Consider the following 21,980-nt stretch of genomic DNA (forward strand, 5'->3'; position numbering starts at 1 on the left):
ACTGTGTGCTGGCTGAGAAGGATGAAGGGGATATATTTTTTCTGTTGTTGCCAACCTAGCATTATTGATGCTTCAGATGAATGAAAAAGGGAATCACCTGAGCTGGTGAATGTCACGTAATTGCTTTAGCTCAAAGCAGCCTTGAAATACTGAACTAAAATCTGATGTACATCTAAAAATGAACAACTCATGACTTAACTGGTGGTTTTAAATCATTTTATTATGGTCTGTTGATCAGTTATAAGCCATTAAGAGGACGAACTTTATATTTTCAGGACTTTCTGAAGACCTCTGCAGTGCGGATAAATGTAGGAAGACATATGGTCTGCAGCAAACTGCATCAGCATGACTGGACCAGTGATCTCTCCAGTTTCCTTCTCTATGGGTCCGTGGCATCAGTTCAGTCAAAAACGTTTTGCTTTGTTGATCCCCGTGTCAGAACTTTAAAGTGCAACGGTTTCCTCGAGAAAGACAGTGAATCTCAGCGACAAATCAAATCCAACAAACAGTGACTATGACTGAGGTGCTGTTATTGTTGAATGTTGAACTATATTAAGCAGTGGAACAACAAATGAGAATCAACAGACTTATCAGGACTTACAACTGTTTTGTTTGGTTTTTTTGGTTTTGTTTTGTTTTTTTTCTTATTTCTTAACCAAACCAATCCTTTACTCTCTGGAAGAAAGTTTTTTCCTCTTCATTGCAGAGTTTGGTCTGACAGCAGGAGAAGTCGAAGTCAGCGAGAGCGTATCTGACGGCCAGAGTCATGAAGTCACAGTCTGCGTTCCTCAGACATTCAGTGTAGGTTTTTCCTGTGAGAAACACAGCATTTTTTATTTTTATGGTCTTTGTCATAACCAATAACGATGCTTGTACTGTACATGCAACATCTTAGAGAAAGACTAATAACAGAAAAGAGACATTTTCCTCCTAAAATAACCTACAGGTTGTCTTGTTATATGTCTTGTACTGTCTTGTGTATCCTTCATACCAGCACTTAACTGTTGTCTTGTTATGCCACATATACAGTGAGAGCTCAGTGCACTGTAACTTAGTAAACAGAACACAAGCAAATGAAGAAAACATCTGGTCCACTTTGACAACACATAGATCAACACTAAGACGAGCACAAGAAAATTACAAAACGCATTCACCAACATACACATACTGAGAATTATTTCTGATAATAAGTCAGTAACATCAGTGTTTCTTTCACTGTGCTTACCTCCACTGGTGAGTTTGAGGCAGCTGTCTTCACCTTGGCCACACTCCTGTTTGACTTCACAGATGCTGCTGGAGCCGTCAGGGCAGGAGTAACACTGCAGAGAGAGGCCTGGAGAGACAGAGTTCAGAGTTATTTCTTCAGCATAAACTCGTCTCCCAAAGTCACAAACCACAGAGCACTGATATTCAAACCTTTGACAAACATTAATTGTTGAATTATTCTAGAGCTGCAGTCACGTAATCTTGAAGCTACGTTAGTTTATGATAAAGAGTGGAAACAGGTGAAAGCAGTTAGACTGGCTTTGTTCAAAATTTACCTACCAGCCATCCACTTAATATGTTATACATCTTTTTGTTTAATCCATTCAAAAATCAAAGAGTAAAAATGAAAAGTGGTGGAGTTTATGGGGAGGTTATGTGCAGTACTATTTCTTGGCCAGGTGCAGTAACTTCCCAACCCCCCATAAGTTAGTTAGTTGGTCAGTTTTAGAGGTTCTGGTAGGTGACTTGTGTTCCTTTAAGAAAAACCCAGGCTAGCCTTTTCCTTTTGTTTCCAGTCTTAGTGATAAACTAAACTAAGTTAAACTAAGCTAAACTAAGCTAAGCTAAGTTAAGCTAGGCTAACCAGCTTCTGGCTGTAGCTTCTTCTATAGTTTTTATTTGATGAACTGTGGGGTTTAATGTTGGGAAACAAAACTTTAATAGAAACCCAGTGAATGCTAAACAAGGTATAGTGGACATGTCTGTACATTTTACTTCCCTGTGTTGAACCAAAACAAAAAGCTACAATACAACTGTGTACAGAGCAAACTACCTGTCCTGAAAATATTATGAATGAATATTTATCAGTGACTCTGCGTGGTGTGAACTGTAAGCACATGACACAACAGCAGCACATGCAAACTACACACTGCTCTACCAAAATATTCCTTCAGGCTGATACGTGTTCTCTTTGCGAAACATGTAATCTCTCTGATTTAGCCCCACTTGGCTGCGCTTTTCAGCGAAAAAGAAAAAAAGTGAACATTAATGAAAGAGTTTTTTCTCCAGCCTCTGTATTATTATTTTTTTCTTACCAAATCCAAACATGGCAAAGCTGACAGCCAGGCAAAACACCAGCGAGCTCCTCATGGTGACTGAAGGCGCTGTCACTTCTGAAACTCAAAACAAAAGGCACAGTTTCCAGTTTTATCACGGCTGGATAAAAGGCAGGGAATTAACTTTGTGGAGGTAAAAAAGGAAAAACACAAGGGGAGTCAAAAAACAAAAAAGATATTTGCGCACATGTCACTGCTGCATCTATTGTTAAACTTTAAAAAATGACTCATTTGAAGGAAAGTCCTTCCAGTAACTAACAAAACAGGACTTGAAATTGACTTAAGTGAATAAGACAGAAATTATGAAATAACATATGAAAGCTTGGCGATATAGCTGAACATTTATATGATTATACTGCTGCTGACGTATCTATTAAATAAACATTTTATCACAAATTGTTAGCGCTGCAGTTGTCTAACACTCACCTGTGGATATGCAGAAAATGACTTTTAGCTTGTGAAGAAGAGGCTTTTTGTAACAGCACCAACAGAAAAAAGTAAACAACCCATTTGTTTGGGTTCAGAGTCTATGTGTGGATTTGATTCAGATCTTTACTGGATAATACACGTTTATGTAACACAGTGAGAAAAGATACCAATAGAGAGGTTTCTGTCATAATACTCTTTTTTTCTGATTCTAATTCTTATATTTATTTTATATGCAAATCTACATGTTCATAGCATCAACTAACATGTAATTTGGCTTTAATTTGGTTTAGAAATGGACAGATGACGCAGCAGTCATCAGAGAGAAACGGAGGGCAGGCAGGGGAACAACTGATTGCATATCACACAATTACAGTAATTTAGCGTGCGGAAAACCCAGTAATCTTATTATGGATGTTTGACCAGAGATTTAGTAATGATGGGGAGAAACAAGGAGGAATGAAGAGAGGAATGTAAGGACAAAACAAGGAGGAGTGGAGTAAGAGAAAACGAAGGAAAGAAAAGGTCATGGCAAGGCAGGAAGGAGTGGATGAACAGATGAATAGGATGAAAGAAAGTTATAGAGAAAGAGAATAAAGTTAAACAGTGTTTATAATGCAATATAAAGTGAATACTGGAGTGTTTTTGTATCAGCCAAGCTCACAGTCCGGTTCATAACACATTCACTCTGCCAGAACAGAGAAGTCATACGCTGTGAGCTGGTAAACTGTTATTGCTGCAGGATTTGCCCTTAGAGTCAGATATGTGTAATATCTCCGTCCATCACAGGAGGAGAGGAGTCAGCACATTTCTGCTGAGAGAGATGCTGAAATGAATCAGTGTAAACTCTACTGAATTTATAACAGACACCTTGAGGAGGGAGAAAGCAAACAGAGAAGTGACTGACAGCTAAACTTTCAACTGAAGCTATAAAAATAACATGAGCAAATGATACTGTATGTGTGCTTTATGTGCCACAAACTGTGCGCCGCCATGTTTATCTTCTTATTTTAACACGGCAAAAAATAGTTTAATAGTAAAGAATCTATGTATGTAGGAAGTTTCTTGTAGTCTGAAAGGGATCAGACCACCTGTCTTTTTCTTCAACAAATCCCATGAAAACACCTGAACTAACAATGAATGATTTTTTGTTTGTTTGTTTTTATTTCAATTTTTGTGTGCGTGTGTGTGTAAGTGGGTTTCCAGCATGAAGTTCTTAATTATTTTTTACTTGAATTTGAATGTGAATAAAAAACTGGAAAATTTGTGGCATGGGAATTTATCTCAACAAACCAACCAATATTCTTGTGTGCAGGATGAAAACATGCATTAATGTGTGAAGGATTCTCTTGAAATTCTGTTAAAATCTGTGCTCCATTTGGATGGTAACCCACGATGTGTATTCAAAGTTTGATATAACTTATTCCTCTGCATCACAGAGCTTCAATACTCACTATCACAAGAAATGTGTATTAATTTGAAGCTGAAAACAGTTCTCTCTGTATTGACATGAGGATTTTACCAGATGAATCTTCTTCTCTAATAAAACAGATCACATACTTAAATCATAGCAGACCTGACAGCAACGGCACCTGAGCCAGTGATGACCTGAAATAACTGGAACTAAATTCTGGCTAATTAAACCCAAATTTGTTTGGGTCTACTGGTTTCAGTGGTGTTGATAAGGATTCAAGACTTGTGGCAATAAAATCAGACTAAACCCATAACCACAACAGACTGTAACTGGACAACAAGACCTGAATCAGGACAAGTCAGGACCTCTGAACCTCAACCTCATTAAACTCTGCTTGAGAGAAATATTTTCATGCTGTATTTTTCTATTAACAATAAAAAACTGCCAGAAGAGCTGTTTTTTTATTATGAAGTTTTCACTCAGTAAAATGACTCAACCTCCCACTGCTGTCAGCAGTGACACAGGTTTTATGTCAATAAACATTCAATCAGGACCGAAACTCTCCTCCGGGTGTTATGAGTTTTATAATCCTGAATTCATATTAAGTCTTCTTTCTTCCTGCTCTCTCTCGCTCTCTCTGCAGATCATTGTAAGCTTCAGAGCCTGCTGCAGGCATGAAATCAGACTTCAGAGACACACACACACACACACATACGCACTCATATGCATGCACCACAAGCATGAAATCAAAGTTCATGTTACAGTTTTTCCACTCTGAGTATTTTCTTTATGGACCTTGAGCCTTTTGAATTAGTTTTGGCCTCAGTGCTTAAAAGATCATTTCAATGTGAATAATAGATAGGGTTACATTATGATCTGTAAAAGTTTATCATGATAAAACATTAAAAGCTAGTGTCTTTACTGACGTATGAGTAATAACAATCTATTAAAAAGAGTAATTTTATTTGCGAATCCAGCCCATGTGATGTTTAATTCAGAGAAGTCTGAAGTATAATTGTGTATCATTTTTCCCAGAGGGAAGCTCCGCGTTTTCTCACAGAGGTTTAAACGCCGCCATCTGAGAGCAACATGACTTTCCTTTGCCATTGCAGCTATTTAGGTTAATGACTGGCTGTCCTGCTGCTCATTACTTCTTGTCTGAGGCCGGGCTAAAGGCTGGCGTAATGAGGCAAACCAGCGCTTTCATTTGTTTCTGGTGCTGACTCGAGCTTCAATGGGGTTTTCTTCTCTATAGTCTTCACTCCTCAGCTCCATAGATGTTTACCACGAGCTAGGCAGGATTTTCTACTTCTTTAGTTAGATGTTTAAACAAATAACTGTCACTGGCACTGTGTGAGGACTTTGCCTTTTCTTTAAAGGGCACAGCTGATTGTGATGTTAAACTAGAAGCAAATCAATGATTTCATGAGCCACCATTACATAAAATCTGTCGAGAGAGCCTGACCTGTCCTTGTTGTTGAACTGGATGCTAAAAAAGAAAAATAAGTAACTGACCTCCTTCAAACTACAGCAAGTTTGCAGCCACACCTACAGGATGCATGTAGCTGACTCCCCCTTTAATTACTACATTTTTACACAACACAAATGGCTTGTTCGCATCATATTTGTCTCTCAAAATGCCATACGAATAACACAGCAATTTCCACAGGTCATTTTTTGGTCATTTCTTCTCACTAACCCCTTACCCTAACCACAACAGAGTTTAATGACACGTAGAAGCAAAGGGTGCTAAATGGCACACGTAAAGCCTTAAGTCTGTATTCATGACATTCACATGTCCTGAAAGTGTTGTGCTATTTGTAAACACAGATCAGGTTAATACATGTAAACAGAGTTCACATCGACATCCAAGTCATAATAACAAAGTAAAATTTTTCCGAAAGCTCCAATATATCTGACTTTGTTCTAAAAATAGGGAAGTTAAGTAATTGAATCCTGATTTAGGTTTTGACATGAATGATGACCGCTGTGAATGATCTGGCCATTTCAACTGACAGACTGACAAGGGATAAAACAAGTGGAATTAACCTGGCTGATGCTAATCCTTTCTTTCCCTCTCCCTCCCTCTTCTATTCTCAGTTCACATTCTCTTCACTTTCCTTTTCTTGTTTCTGTCTTTTCCCATCCCCCTCTGCTTTTTCTCTCATCTTGTCCTTCATTCATTCAGTCACTGCCTTGTTTCATTTTTCTTTACTCTTTTTACCCCCCTCTCTCCCTCTCCGTCAATCTGCCACCATTTCTCTCTGTCTTTCTCTCATTTCCCAGTCCACTGAGTTAAATATGGGAAAACCAAACCAATCAGGCCATGACATGGTTATTATTTTTAACTGATTTTTTTAATTCCCTCTCTCTCTCTCTCTCTCTCTCTCTATCTCTCTGTTATTACCATTGTTCTCTTCTTCTTATTCTCTCTCTGTCTCTGTCAGTATTCTGTCCATCTGCTAAGGTTTCAGCATCTCAAGATTTAAAGCAACGAATTAATAAATCATTAACATTTGACCAAGGTGTGTGTATGCATGGGTGTGTTTTCGAAAAAAACAAAAAACAAAAAAAACCCTACCTTGAATTAAGAAACCATGGACTGTATATGCGCACACACACACACACACACAAGCATGCTCTCAAGCAAGTATTTTTCCACTCAGATGATCCATAAGAAACTCTAAATGAAAGAGGTTCCATAAGAAATCCCTCAGATTTGCACGAACTACATGTATTATGCAAATCGTGCTCCAACCGGGCAAAATTACTCACCTCACCCAGGGAACAAAACACACATGTTTGAACTCACCCTGCTGAGCTGATTCAAAGTGAGCGGTGGGTATTTATAATATCTTCTGCAGGGAGGGGGGACGGGGTCTGCTTTTTTTGGATACTTGATGCATTAGTTTTGGTTTCTAGGTGTACCTAATAAACTGGAATCACAAGTTGTTAAATAGCCAAATACAATCAGCGCAGAGATCATGGGGCTGAATCCAATCAGCCTTCTACTTCTAAAACCTACATTTAAATGACTAAATAAACTCTAATGTTCTTTATGAATTAAAGAGAAGGTAGAAGTGGGGGAGGGAGGGGGGTGAGGACCAGGTCTAGGAAAGGTCTTACGTCCTTCTTTTGCTTCCTTGTTTCTCCCTATCTTCAGGATGTGTAAGTAATAAAAAATATTGTATTGTGTGTCTGAGCTTCTCCCCTCAGGACAAAGATTTAGAGTGAGAAGTTGATGAATTATTTTATTTATCGTGACACCAAACTGTAAAACGCTCACACATGAGTCAGTTGATGACGGCAAAGACTGTCATATAAAAACTGGTGGATGGATGATGACGTTGATGTTGTTCTAACCATTCATGATTTCTTTGGATAGGTTTTATGTTATGATGATGAGCTTGCATGGTTCATTTTACCATATGTTTAACATGGTTTCTGCTCTTTCTACAGCCAAATACAATCAGTGTCATATAATATGCATATGTTCCCAAGGTCATAAAACCTGTGATGCCTACTACTACTGCATGCATGCACATACCAGCATGTGCAACCCAGAGATCCCTGTACACAGAGAAAGTGTAAGGACACTCTCTTAAACACTCAGATCCCACAGGACAGCAGTTTTCAACTTGTCCGGTCATTTTCAGGACACTGACAATTAAGTGGTGTAACTACCCTTTAATTAGATATAGGAAGAAATAGTGTTCTCATTAAGGGCATAATTAACTCAATCAATGAACGCTACAGAGCACTGAAATACCAATTAAACTTCACATACATGTACAGTAGTTGTAGTGTAGTGTGTGTGTATGTCAGTGTGTTTGTGAGAGAGGTAAAGAGAGAGTATGTTTTTATTATCTTATGAGGTCCAAATGTCCACAGAACAAACCTGTATCTGGACATGTGAGGGTTAATACAGTAAATTAATAAATGTATGGGGGCTGAGAGAGAGAGAGACAAAACGCCATAGGTATTATAATTATCTGGAAGTGACCTGAGTGTCCATGCATGTAGGGCATAGCTGCTCGCTCTCTCTCTCTCTCTCTCTCTCTCTCTCTCTCTCTCTCTCTCTCTCTCTCTCTCTCTCTCTGAATCTCGCTGTTTTTACTTGCACTGTCAGTCTCTCTCCTCCCTCCATCTTCATCGTTCTTCCCACACCTCAGTAAATCCCTCAACCCTTCACTGTCCCAATTCACTCCCCCTCATTGCACAGTGCCTCCGTCTCTAAAACAAGAAGTTTGTAAAATCAGTTGAGACTGAAAGTTCAGTCTTGACCTTGGAAACAGTAGCTGGCGAAAACAATCTCACCAGAAGACTAAAAGCAGTATATCAACTAATTCTTTTCCTCAACTAATTCCATGAAGAAAAGTTGCCAATTTCAGTTTTTCAAAGTCATTAATTTCTAGGCAAGTTTGAAAAGAACACAGTCTAACCTTTGACCTTTACTCAGAAAAGGGGACATACTCTCCATTCCCAGTTGATTAAATACAGTGGTGTAATACAGGGCAAGACTAAGATTTATTCAAAGTGTCTTTTTTAACCTAAATATGGCGAAATCCAAATATGCAATGCAAGGATGTGATCATTCTTTAGAACTGCCACTGCCCTGTTGCTCAGTGTATCAGGACAGATACCATGTTATCATGATGGGACTGAATCCACTCTGTGGTTTCTATTCAACCTCCCACTTCTAAAACCTACATCTAAATGACTAAATAAACTCTAAATGATGTTCTCTATGAATTCAAGAGAAGGGAGAAGTGGGGGAGGGGAAGATCAGGATCAGGACTAGGAAAGATCTTACATCCTTCTTTCGCTTCCCTCGTTTCTCCCTATCTTTTCACTCCATTGGAAGGATGTGCAGCTCTGTGGGAAATTGTCTTGGGAGATTATCAGTGTGTGTATGTGTGTGTGTGTGTGGTGAGTGTGTACACATTCTCATGTGGTCATATGTCCTAGTTCATGTGGTGAATTTTTCATTTTTTCATGTTTTTTTTTGTGTGTAGTGTGTTCATTTTGCTATTCATGGTTCTTTGTGTGTGTGTGTGTGTGTGTGTGTGTGTGTGTGTGGATTACCAATGTTTGGAATTTATTTCTAGAGCTCCAGAAAGCTCTGTCTGACTTTTCCACAACAGGGGGTCTTGCTTCAATCACATGCCCCCTGTGTGAATGTGTGTGTTCAACATGTGTGTGTGTGTGTGTGTGTGTGTGTGTGTGTGTTTATGAGTGTTTGTCTGCACTAATGTTTGTATGTTTTTATGTGTTCCCATATTTGTCCAATTGCAACATGTGTGTTTTTTTGTACTTGCCTGTTTCATCAGGTTGTCCATGTATGTCTGTGTGTATGTAATTTATAATGTGCATTCGAGAGTGTGTGTGTGTGTGTGTGTGTGTGTGTGTGTGTGTGTGTGTGTGTGTGTGCGCGCGCGCGCGTGTGTGTGGGGGCGTGTATGTCGTCCAGGGAACATATAACTGGATTAGTCGTCATGCTTTTATTTCTGTAATGGAAACATCAGCTTTGGAAAGAAAGTAGAGCTGAGGCCAGGCAGCGAGTGTGTACGAGTCAGCGAGGGTGAGAGAGGGTGAGAGATGGGTGTAAGTGGTGTATACTGAGAGAAAAACTTCTTTGTCCATTATACTTTCAACTTTATGTTTTCTTCAAACCACAGCACTGAAACTGAAAGCTTGGTGTTAAAATTTGGGCAAGAATCTTTGATAACACTTAATTCTATAGGTCCATGAATTCCAATTTATTCCAGTGGTTTCAAAAGCAGTGCCCTGAAATGACACTGTTTTTTCAGCCAGATTTTTCTGTGTGGTAATGGTAACATTACAAACATAAAGGAAAAAGTTTTCCTTTTAAAGCTGCTTCTCTCACAGAAGATATTTTATCATGTAATAGTATGAAAATCACAGGTGTAGCTCAAAGCCACTGATGATGATATTAATAACACCTGTGTGTTCCCTGCTATGATAAGTCAAAATGTCTGCTGCGGAAAAAAGGCCTACTCCTCGAATACTGATCAGTTTAGAAAATTCCTCAAGTGTTACTTTATTTTGGAAAGATATATTTCAAACAGTAACGATGACACCAAACAATCATCTTAAAATGTGGGAGAGGTTTGCTGTAGGTGATCGGTGCTGAACTTCATGTGTGATACACAAATATCAGGTGTAGGCTTCTATTAACTATTCTAAGAGGTAGTTAAAGGGGTATTCCACCAATTTAGTATTGCACTTCTATGAACTTTGATGATTTTTATTTTCAAATGTGCAGCAGTAGCCAACGTATCCTGATATCTATTCCCTAATATAAATCTATGCTTGCCTGCACTTCCCATAATGCAAGTTAACAGCACTTTCATTAGACCTTCCCTTCCTGATAAATGCCTTCAAACTCCATGACCCTACTTTAAATGTCAAATTCTGTATGGTAATATAAGGATATATAGTTTTAGTTTGACATGTGTTTTTCATTCATGATTGTATTGTTTATTTAGGTTAAAACAAGTGTATTTATTAAACATCCCTGTGGAAATGGTGCAACATACATCAGTGGTATTTTATGCAAATTTTTCCAAAGATTAACCCATGCGTGTATGCACAGTATGTGAGCATGTGTGTGTTTGCATGTGTTTCTGTGTGTCTGAACAATCAATCAAAGATATATTTAATAAGCATGTGCTTTGACCCACCAGAGACTGTGTGTGTGTGGTGGACTTGATGAATGTGTGTGTTGAGAACATCTACAGGTTTGCATGACAGACAACGTAACAGAGAGTGACATGACGTTGGGGGGTGTAAAAACAGGTCACTGGACAGTGTGTGATTTGTCTCAAAGATTAGCGGTGCGTGGGTCACCATGCCCATGTGTGTGTGTGTGTGTGTGTGTACAGGGACAGATGTCCAGGGTCCCATGCCATAAGCGAGCTTGTGTGTGTGCTGCTGTCTGTTCATGTGTGTGAAGTGATGTGCAGCCAATCAAGTCAATATCCTTCTCTTCAGTGATTTCTTATGGCCAACAGAGAGTGACTGTTGATGTGATTTCTGTTTTCTATTCAGGTTTCAGACCTGAAGCAACAGCACGAAAAGTCAGGATGTGTGGGGCTCACTGCACTAGTAAAAACAAAACAACACTGTAGAGATGTATCAGCTATGGACTGATATATTTCTAGAGACTTACTAACTTTACTAGACTTTACTAATAAAGGTCCCATATTATATACTTTTCTGAAATTTTGGTATCCATAAGAAGATATATCTGTGGTTTACCTGTACCAAAAACCATCTCAGTATAGTTCTCTTTGCAAAAAATGGGGTGGTTTATGTCTGTCTCTGAGCCTCTCCTCTGACTGGCTGACTGTTTTCTGAGTGATGCACAGCCAGGCCAACCACAGGTAATAGATTCTAGCCTACTGTTGCTTGGTAAAACTCACCAGTAAATACAGATGGCAATGGCCACCGCTGAGAAGAATGTGTAGCAGTCAGTGCTGAAATAAACCAAACAGATGGTCAACAAATAAAAAAAAAGCAAACTATAATATGACTACCACTGGGGAGGCTGTGAAATGATATATTGGCTTCCTGACATCCAGGATCACATGGTTGGAAATGGTGGGTCCTAAGTGGGCTGCATCAGGGTCATGTGACTGTACAGTAGCGACATCACAAAGTTCTAGAATTCCTGACGGCCTGTGCATGATTCTCAAGTGTTTTGCTACTTTCACAGTATTTATATAGCACCTGCTTTTTAATGCAAAAGACATGGAAATCTCACTTATATAGGACCTTTAATTCCACAAGACCTGCGTTGCCATTTTCTTTTTGCTAATGGCTTAATTCAGTCCAAGCTCCGGGGAAATGAACTAGCTAGTCACTCATGTGAGCGCAAATTTTGACAACAACAGGGAATGAGCAATTCTGGCAATTCTACAAAGCTGAACAGAATTGTTAGAATATATTACAATACCAAGCTCTACTGTTGTTTGTCATTTTATAGCTAAATGACTTCAGAACTGAGGGAAACAACTTTTCAGTGCAATCTTGTTTTCCACATGAAAACTGATCTCATAATTTCAGGTGGTAATGAAGTGTTAATATGATTTTAAAGTGAAATAATAAGGCAAAAAAGAGGGAAAATGTAATTCCTCATTGTCTATACCCAACATATAAATCATAAAGATCCACCAAATTATGAAGTTCAGAATATTAAAACATGTAATTCATTATTCTTCAGCAATGACTAAAATTCTTCCCAGACATAAGTTAACAGCTAACCTGTTACCAGCATACATATTAACACGATGCCTGTAAATCCAATTTAACATTTCACTTCCAGATATTTTACCTGCCTTTTCTGCTCATTACTGTAATATTCCCAATAAATCAAATTCAAATCTTAAAATTTGATATTTTTCTTTGTATGAAACTGGAATATGTACATCTTATTATTTGGGGACTAACAGCAGTTTCACAGGACTGCACAACACAGAGACATAAACTGCAGTGATATTACATAACACAACTCCACCATCTAGTGGTTGACACAGCAAAATGGAGACAGTCAGACAGAGACAAATGCACACACAGATGTTTACTTTAGTCACTTCTGGAACTTACACAGGCTTGGAATAATTTCCTGGAGTCTTACCCTAACCCCATCCATAACCAATACTTCCCTAACCCAGCCCTTACCCTAACCTTAACCACTTACCCAAAAATCTAAAATCAGCGAACTGGGGACTTGGCTTTTGTCCCCACTTAACTGGTCTTAAATCTGAAATGTGTCTCCAAAAGTAGCATAAGTCACTCACTCTCTCACAATGGTTTTTATATACTTATAAGGACACTTACGTAATGCATTCCCTAGCACTTGAACCTCAAGCCCAACTTGAACAGACAACGTGGGCAGAGCTAGTAAAAGTAAAATTTTATTTTAAAAGTTAAAAAAAGACATAGAAGCAGCACAGTATCATCATTGTTTTGTATTCCTTTGTGACTAACAGGTGTCATCTGGCTCTATGTTGGGGTTTTTTTTTTTGTTTTTGTTTTTTTTAGATCTGTAATCCAATATGACAATGAAAAAACAGAGACAGTATTGTTCACATATATGGGATGTGTTAATCGAGCTTAAACCACATTCACAGAGTCTCCTGTACCTCATGCACTTGTTCTTGTACAGACTGTCTCAAAACTTGAGTCACTGATTTTATTTTTCTTTATCTCAACTAATGATAAAGTGTATATTCAGCATACAGATTATGTGTTGGGTCAAACAGAACCAAAGCCATCAACTGCTAGGTTATAGCAGAGTCTTTTTTCACTGCTTAAAATTTAAAAGGCTAAAAGTTGATTGTAACTAGATTTGGGCTTTTAATGATAAAGAGCAGTTATCTGCACCACGCTGCCAATCCAACATTTTAATCCTTATAAACACAGTAATCTATAAACTCTTGTCCCTTTAGTTTTTATGGCTGGCATTTAGTTTTATGGAAGTCGAGGAAGTAAATTGCTGCCAGAGAAAAAAAAGATGTCCCGTTGGTAAAGTACTGTTTGTGACTGATCCTTTTTCAGGAAGTGATCATCTTACGGAGATACATACAGATTGACTGGCAGCTTTGAAATCATGTGTTTATTTTGGAATACCTCAGAGTGACATGTCTGTTTGTCTGTATCTTAACAACAAAACCTCTCTGAGATGATGTTGGTTCAAGCACAGTGTTGTCTGAATACCTTAGTAATGTATCCTGCAGCAAGATTTTATTTAACTGGAACTAAGAGGCCTGATCCAAACCCTGAAAAACGTTCTGTGTCTCTTTTAGTCTGTGGATCAGATAAAAGGTTAACATAACCTGTCCATGGTTAAACCTATTAAAACTTTTCAATCTTGAGAAAAGGCGAGCGTTGGGTAGTTTGTGAAGTTAGAGTTGCTACACTTATAAGGTTTTTTGTAGGTTCTTATGGTTTGTATGAGCCCACGTTCTGAGATGTTCTTCCAATACAATGGGGTTGATTGAATTTTAATTTGTGGTGCATGGAGCAATGTAAAATTACATTTAAAAATCAATCAGCAATGTCTTATGCCAGCTAAGAAAACTATCACACGAATAAAACAGTAAACAATAAATCAGTTAAATTATTCTTCTTCTATGGCAGCTGTTTTTCTTTATATTATTATTACAGTTATTATTATAGTTAATTTAATAACTTTTTTTTAATACTTAGGCCCAGGTGTTAATTATCACAGTGTGGTCATGGGTATCAACTGTCTTGTGTGTTAAGATTAGCCTCCTGATAATATCGTTGGTTGATAAAAGATAAAAATGATCAGAGAGAGCTGTCTGCTGTTTTAGGGATGCTTTGGAGGCCTGTAGTGCAAAAACAGTCAACAATGCATAAATCACGGGACTAAACCCTCATAGGTCACATGTAGATGTGATGTAGAGATCTCCTCTGCCCCGTACAGGTGACAGTATGTTCATTAAGACAGGTATAGGACAGCACGAGCCACGTCTCAGCCAATCACAATCCAGAGTCCAGGTCCAGTGAAACTGCAGTGGTTTTAAACTGATAACAGCTGGGAGCTGAGCTCTGTACAGCTCAATGTGTCTGTAGAAATACCTTGGGACTGTATCAACCTCTGCCTGCCAATACTTCTTTTCTATTTTAATTCAGTAGTTCTTGGCATAAACAAACTATTTTTAAAGAAAGATTTAAGATGTTTTTCTCTGCGCTGTTCCTCCTCTCTCTATTTTCCGGCTGGGGTTTGTTCGGTTCTGTGTCGGGCTCTCCCGCTGTGGAGGAAGCCTACAAGGACGTGGTCAGCGTCGTGTCTCCGGGACAGCAGGCTCTGACCGGGGAGTCCCTTCGCTCCGTCTTTAATACACTGGAGAAACGTGTGCAGTGCGGTGGAGTGTCGTGTGAAAAGGTAAGTTTTATTAGGCTAACTCCGCGGGCAGGTAACAGAGCCAGGTGCCGAGCCGCAGGCTCTGTGGAGGGAGGTCAAGGTACAAAAGCCATTAAGCAGCCCTGCCTGCTGACCCAACGACCACACTCATTAACCCATTTATAATGGGAATTTATTTACAAATAAATAAATCACATTTTTCAAAGCTAACAAAGTGACTTCATCACATATATCGCGATTAATTTTATTAAAATTAAAGAAATTCAAAATTTCACCGCACATTTTATCAGAGCCAAAATCATAAATTTGCTTACTGTGTACTTGTCTTATGTTATCTAATTAATTGTATAAGTATTTGTTGCAGGTACTAAATTGATTCTGATTTTCCGTGTGCCGTGTGCACCTGTTGCGCACTTGTTGCGCACTTGGATTACCGCGTCAGGCTGTAAAACAAGTTTCTCAATGAAGCCTGACATGGTAATGTTAATGTAAATGTAAATGTCATTACATTTAATCAGCAGGAGCTTCTAAACATCTTAAAATAGCTGTTAACACTTAGGAGAAATCATAAGTCGCAGTCTGGACAAGAATCGACAGATTTGAAAGAGTCTTATTCTGCAAAACCAAGAAAATTACCAACCTACCGCAATATATGATAAATATAACGTGAAAATAAATAAATAAAAATAAACATCGAACCTGGATAAACTGGATAAATCTACTCTATCAGTAAGAGAGCGTGAAGTCCTTGAACTTCCTACATGTCAGCTGTAATCTGCATGAATGGACAGTGCATGATTGATAAGTATCAAGTGTTAAATAACTCAGCCAGTAGTGAGTATAACACACGAAAAATACAGATGATAGCTTGGATTATTATACTCTCAATATCACAGAACTGATATCAAATGAAGCACTGAGAGTTTTCAGTAGTGACAAAGGTTTGTAAAATATATGGCCCATAGTCAGTAATGTTCTAACAGGTGATACAAACTTGAAACAAGATCAATAAAATAATAAACCTTGTTTGACCCACAGTAAAAGTCTATAATGTCAGTGTCAATGTCAGTGTCAAAGAGGTACAGTTTGACCTCATAGCCTTTATTTCCTGTTTTTACAAATTAAAGGATCAGTTCACCCAAATGACTGACTAACTACCTTCAATTCAAAAAGTATCTGGACACCTGGGCAATTAAAACTAAAACTATCTACATGGCTAAATAAAACTAGAGTAAAGTAAGAAGATACATTATTTGTCATGTGGGTGAACCAAACCCTTAATAAAACCCTTATCTAATCCTTAAAAAATATGTCAAACAAACTGAATAACTTTCATGATTCATAAGTGGGGGGTGGGGGGGTTGAATGACTTTAATTCATTCAGGACTTTTGTAGCAGTTGTTTTGTCTCTGTATGTGTGTTTTTATAGGAGATAATTATGCTTACAAGGTAATAGTTGCCTGGAAGTGAAAATAATTTTTCTTACTTACTTTCATCTGTGTGTATGTTTTTCTCTGTGTGAATGCTCTGCTGCCTGTGTAGTGTGATCTAACAGACGCCGTCCACCAGCTCTTCAGCAATCACTCCATCCACGGAGAGGATGAAACTGGAAAAGGCAGAGAAAACGTAACCATCAGTGTAGCTCAGTTCACCGACCTCGCCGCCGGCTGCGTCCTGTACCTGACTTCTCCCGGCCTGGTGTGCTCCGCTGTAAGGCAGGGGAGGTGGGGAGAGGAGACCGAACGTTTCCTGCACAAAATCACACATCATGACCAGCATGAACACCAGCAGGAGAGGAGCCGGAGCGCACCTCGAACATGAACACATAGACGGCCATGGATTTGAAGAGGTGCTCCAAGAGCTCCAACACCACTATGAGCCATCAGACAGCGAGGTAAGGTTAGAACTACAGCAAAAATTGATGCTGGTGCATTAAACCCAAAGAAATATTTAGTATTTATTCATCTGTGGTCAATCTATTGCTCTGTTCCTACCTATAGAAATCTGAGGAGATCCTCAGCTCATAAACTGATTTTGTTATAAATACTATATCACAGTGGTTCCTAAACTTTTTCTGTCATGACTCCTTCTGGAAATTGAAAACTGCCTATTTTTCTGTCCATCTTATTGATCTCTAATCTTCCTCACTTGCTAACAAGTCTGGCGAGACAGCGTCAGAGCCTTTTATATCTGTCATTGCCAAGTTAATTTGGATCAATACACCTTTTCACAGCAGACATTTCAGGCTCAAAGTAGCAGGAAAAGCACAGGTGGAACAGCTAACATTAATTAAGCAGTTAATGCCATTTGTTTCACCTGTGTGTGACTCGTCAAAAATGTGGACTGTAAAAAAAATATCTGCTCACTTTTATTTTGTTGTGATCTTTACTTTCTGATTCACTTATGTGGTTGTAAAACTTTCCAGACATCAGTCACGCACATGTACCAGTGTTACAGTGGTATTTTATCCATACTTTATTCTCACTCTCGGTCCTTCGCAGCATTTATCACTCAACATATCTTATCATACTTGGGTGATGCCTGCAGTAGACCTACTAGGCTTTGCCCTGTGCTCAGCCACATCACCGTCACACTAGTCATCACAATAAAAAAGAAGTGTCCTCTTGTGTCTGATACTGCTGCACTGACACTGAATATAATGTCAGAGGGCATACAAAAGGAGGAGTTAAAAATACACAACTCTATTGTAGTTGAGTGAATTAGTAAAACTCTCCATCTTACCCTTTCTCCTCATCCCTCCTCTTCATCATCGCTGTGGTAACCAGAGCTGTGTGACAGCCAGTGACATCATGGCAGAGGTCAACGCATCAGCACCAGACCAGAAACAGGAAGTGGGTGCAGTTTTGGGCCGCGTCCTGTATCACGCTCTGCGAGGTCACTGCTTCATCAGCCGGTCGCTGCCTGAGGAGAGCTTCTTCCTGGACTACATCATTGACCGTCTGGGATCAGAGAACTTTACTGTCGGGGGTAAATGTCCTGCACAAATGCAAATAAAAAAACATGGACATAAATACATGCATAGACAGAACTGTAGAAATAATAAACACTCAAACACCCAGATTCTAGTTCTGATTATTGATTTTCTTTATTTATCAAAACACCTTTTTATTTTCTACATTTCCTTTCTTTAACATTATTTCATGTCACTAGTTCTGGCTGTAAATGTACTGGAAACCTGCATGAATCTGATGGTTCTTTATATCTGTGCTCTGTAGATTTGGAGGCTCTTATGAGGAGTTTGAACATAGGTCCTGACGATGAAAAAGAGCACGAGCATGAGCACGAGCATGAGCACCAGGAGGATGAACACGCTGACCACGATCACAGTGTTGCAAGACGGAGGAAGAGGAGCAGCCATGAGCATCATGTGGGGCACGAAGGAAACACCACCTGGGATCAGGTATGAATGCCAACATGAGTCGAGGCAGCAAAAGTCAGCTCCTGTGTATATAAGCTATAAGTTGAATTACATTGAATGGTTCAAAGGTAAATAGTGTGCATTACAGTAATAATGGATATAAACAGATATTTCATTTTTACACAGATAGCATTTAAACTGTATTTACTCACAGTATGCAACAAATACTGAGACATTTGGATTTCTCCCAGCACTGTTTCTCAGCTGAAGAGCTGGTCCTGATCTTTGGTCTGGCCGACAACAGCTCAGCCTCCTCTGGTCTGGGCCGGTCTGATGTGGCTCGCCTCAGCCCTGCGTTTGTCCAGCAGATCCTGAGCGGAGCCTGTGGAGATGTCACAGATCAGCTGAAACCAGACCACCTCACCAAGACTGAGAGTAAGTGTGTGTACTTCAGTAACAAGCTGACAGTGACTAAAAGTGATCATACTTACTTCTTTCTCCTCTTGTAGGATACCTCTATGCAACCATTGCCAATGTGGTGATAACACTGATGTCCATGTTTGGCATTGTGTTGCTGCTGTGTACCTCCTGCACCAGTGTGTTCCAGTTGTGTGTCCAGTTTTGCATCAGTCTGGCTGTAGGGTCACTGACTGGAGATGCCTTACTGCACCTGCTGCCCATGGTGAGAGAGTCAAACTGTTTTAAAGCTGCATTTTTTTTTTAGACAAGACTGCGAAACAAACTGGATTTAATAAAATTGTAACAGCTTACATGCCAATATTACAAACTTCATATTGTGGCTACTTGTATTTTTCATAACCAGTTCTCAGAGTTTCATGCTGCATATACTTGTTTTGACTTCTTCTTGCGATCTCTGTGTCCAGTTTCTAGGTTTACACGTGCACTCAGACGGCGGCGACAGCCACAAGCACTCACGTCAGGAAGAAACTCCAGACTACATTTACAAGATGCTGGTTGTGATGGCCGGGATTTATTACTTTTACCTGATGGAAACAATCTTTTCTCTGATCACATACAAGGAAAACCACCACCATCACCAACACCATCATGGTGTAAGAAAAACAACAACCAAAAAAAAAAAAAAACCCAAAACAGATAACATATTTCCTTTTACCCTTTTCTTCAGACTTTTAATCAGTATTCTCTCTCTCTTTCTCTTTAGGAAGAATCAGAGCCTCACCACTGTGACCATGGGAGGGTTTTAGAGATGTATCAGCAGGAAAGGAAACAAAAAGACAAGTCAGCATCAAAAGCAGACCTGGTGAGAAATGTAGATTAAACACTCAGATTAGACCCTGTAAAGCTGTGTCCAAAGACAAACATAAAATATTTTAATAACAGGACGTGTTATTGAATGTTTCGTCTGCAACACGTTTATTTCAGGTTGGCTATGAAGACAATGAGAAATCAATTTCAGAGCCAAAAGAGCGCACAAGAGGTGAGTGAAGTGAGCACACAAACAAGCATGAGATCATCAAATAGAGATAATGATGTTAATTATTGAGGTTGCCCCACCTCTAACTATAACTTTGTCTACCTGCCTCTGCAGAACAGCGTCTGCTGCCTTACATGATAACTATCGGTGACGGGATCCACAACTTTGCAGATGGCTTAGCGATAGGTGCAGCTTTCTCCCTGTCATGGAAGTCTGGTTTGGCTACATCACTCGCTGTACTCTGCCACGAGCTACCACACGAACTCGGTATGAAGAACTGATGAACGATAGAATACACTCAGAGGCAGACAGCGTATGCTTTGATCAATGATTTCTAAGCATCATCCCGTTGCTTTTGTTTCTCTCCAGGTGATTTTGCCATTTTGCTGCACAGCGGCGTGTCTGTCCGCAGGGCGTTACTTTTAAACATCGGCAGCGCCATGACCTCATTCGTGGGCCTGTACATCGCTCTGTCTGTTGCCACTGACCTTGCGACCAAACAGTGGATAGCTGCCATCACTGCAGGACTATTCCTGTACGTGGGACTGGCTGATATGGTGAGTGTTTACATTTACATACAGAAAAAAACAAATGTATAAATGATATGCAAAGAAAAATGATCTTAACTTCACTCTTACCTCCATCTCTTTCTCCCTCCAGCTCCCCACCATGGTCCACATCAGCAACAAGAAACCCTGGCTGATGTTTCTGCTGCAGAACGTCGGCCTTCTAACCGGATGGGGTATTCTGTTGTTGTTGTCACTTTACGAAGAGAGGATCAGCTTTTAAAACATGGACTTAAAGGCCAGCACGTGGGTCTGCTCAGTCACTGTGCCTTGTTTCTGGTGTAATCAATATAGATTGTAAAATTGATGAATGAATGACATATATAGTAACATTTAGGCATGTTATACTGTGACAGATTGAAAGAGCTGAGGTAGACGGACCGCTACCAAACACTCCTGGCTCCCACTAACGAAAGGGTAAGGAAACGGTCAGATGAGGAACTAATCCAGTCATAGAAGTTAAAATTTGCTGTGCCTGCCTTAAACTCAGAAACCCCTTGACCACAGATGAAGTGACCATGTTTCAATAGTGGTGGGGGAAAAAAATTCTAAACATCTTAACACATATTTCAGTTCAGTATAACACCACAAACTACAACCAAGAGAGCTGAAGTAACTCTGTAACTCTGACAGTCCCAAGAAAAGTGAACGTGATAAACTAGGTAGAATTTATTACAAGACCTCTGTAGAGGACAGCACTGGATGTAGCAAGGGGTACCTATTAAACTGAACTCTCAGGGTACAGAACACATTGGTGCTAGCATTGTGGTAAAAATGCTGACATTGGATATTTGCCCACCTCATCGTTTCTCTCTTTTTATGTAGCCGGTGACACATGCACGCACATCATTTTCTCTCAGCTGACTTTTTACAGTCCTGTTAAAGTTTCTCCACAGTGACTCAGTTCAGATTGTTTGTTTTTTTTTATTCCGCAGCACTGAAAAGTGTGATATGATAAAAATGACACTAGATATCAGAATATGCTGTACATGTGTTGGTTCCCTTTAAAATCCTTAAGAGATATACTTGAATCATACAGCTTTGTACAGAGTTGTTCTTTTCTTGTGCTTTTTATTAAATATATCTGTTGAGTCTTTCAGAAAACATAAATTTATTGACTAAACAAAAAAGCCCAAAACACTAATTATGATTAAGGTAAATGTATTTAAAAAAGTGTTAATATGTTGGTATATACAGTATGGTATATCTTTTGTATTTTTGCCTTGTTTGACAATTAAAAAAAACTTTTAAAACTCTTTGTGTAGTCACATCTTTTTTGCAGCAGCAGGTAGATAAAGAAAAAACATTTACATTTACACTTTGGAAATGAGGAGACAGCCGTTTGGACCTTTGGCCTGTCTTTATTGTGTCTTTAAATATGGATTTTGATATTAATTCTGTAAGTTCTCTGTATAAAATCTGAAAGTCATGTTGCGGCCAGAGACAACTGATCTAACAACACAGTAGAAACTGTCATCTCTTTTTATCTGTCTCACCTAATCT

General features: G+C 39.1%; 2 protein-coding genes across 2 annotated transcripts; one reads left to right on the top strand and one right to left on the bottom strand.

Moving 5' to 3' along the window:
* Positions 1-202: 202 nt before the first annotated feature.
* Positions 203-2,807, bottom strand: LOC108879468 (CD59 glycoprotein). The gene is made up of 4 exons (XM_018670743.2): positions 2,748-2,807; positions 2,301-2,378; positions 1,226-1,333; positions 203-812 (listed from the first exon to the last, which is right to left on the bottom strand). The coding sequence occupies exons 2-4, from the start codon at positions 2,353-2,355 to the stop codon at positions 652-654; spliced, it is 324 nt and encodes a 107-aa protein (XP_018526259.1). The 5' UTR covers positions 2,356-2,378; positions 2,748-2,807; the 3' UTR covers positions 203-651.
* An 11,891-nt stretch (positions 2,808-14,698) lies between these two features.
* Positions 14,699-21,733, top strand: slc39a4 (solute carrier family 39 member 4). The gene is made up of 13 exons (XM_018670744.2): positions 14,699-15,097; positions 16,619-16,849; positions 16,884-16,970; positions 17,863-18,064; positions 18,313-18,497; positions 18,707-18,890; positions 18,965-19,137; positions 19,340-19,528; positions 19,639-19,737; positions 19,860-19,914; positions 20,026-20,178; positions 20,281-20,468; positions 20,572-21,733. The coding sequence occupies exons 1-13, from the start codon at positions 14,888-14,890 to the stop codon at positions 20,698-20,700; spliced, it is 2,085 nt and encodes a 694-aa protein (XP_018526260.1). The 5' UTR covers positions 14,699-14,887; the 3' UTR covers positions 20,701-21,733.
* Positions 21,734-21,980: the final 247 nt, after the last annotated feature.

This window comes from Lates calcarifer, linkage group LG3 (genome assembly GCF_001640805.2).
Source record: "Lates calcarifer isolate ASB-BC8 linkage group LG3, TLL_Latcal_v3, whole genome shotgun sequence".
Lineage (NCBI taxonomy): Eukaryota > Metazoa > Chordata > Actinopteri > Centropomidae > Lates > Lates calcarifer.

What these genes read in the sequence shown, in the direction of transcription:
- LOC108879468 (XM_018670743.2), bottom strand. Translation starts at nt 2,355, where the DNA reads ATGAGGAGCTCGCTGGTGTTTTGCCTGGCTGTCAGCTTTGCCATGTTT. An exon ending in CTTTGCCATGTTTGGATTTG is followed by an intron (nt 1,334 to 2,300) that starts GTAAGAAAAAAA and finishes CTGTCTCTCCAG; the next exon opens with GCCTCTCTCTGCAGTGTTAC. An exon ending in CCTCAAACTCACCAGTGGAG is followed by an intron (nt 813 to 1,225) that starts GTAAGCACAGTG and finishes TGTTTCTCACAG; the next exon opens with GAAAAACCTACACTGAATGT.
- slc39a4 (XM_018670744.2), top strand. Translation starts at nt 14,888, where the DNA reads ATGTTTTTCTCTGCGCTGTTCCTCCTCTCTCTATTTTCCGGCTGGGGT. An exon ending in ACAAAATCACACATCATGAC is followed by an intron (nt 16,850 to 16,883) that starts CAGCATGAACAC and finishes GGAGCCGGAGCG; the next exon opens with CACCTCGAACATGAACACAT. An exon ending in CCACCTCACCAAGACTGAGA is followed by an intron (nt 18,891 to 18,964) that starts GTAAGTGTGTGT and finishes CTCCTCTTGTAG; the next exon opens with GATACCTCTATGCAACCATT.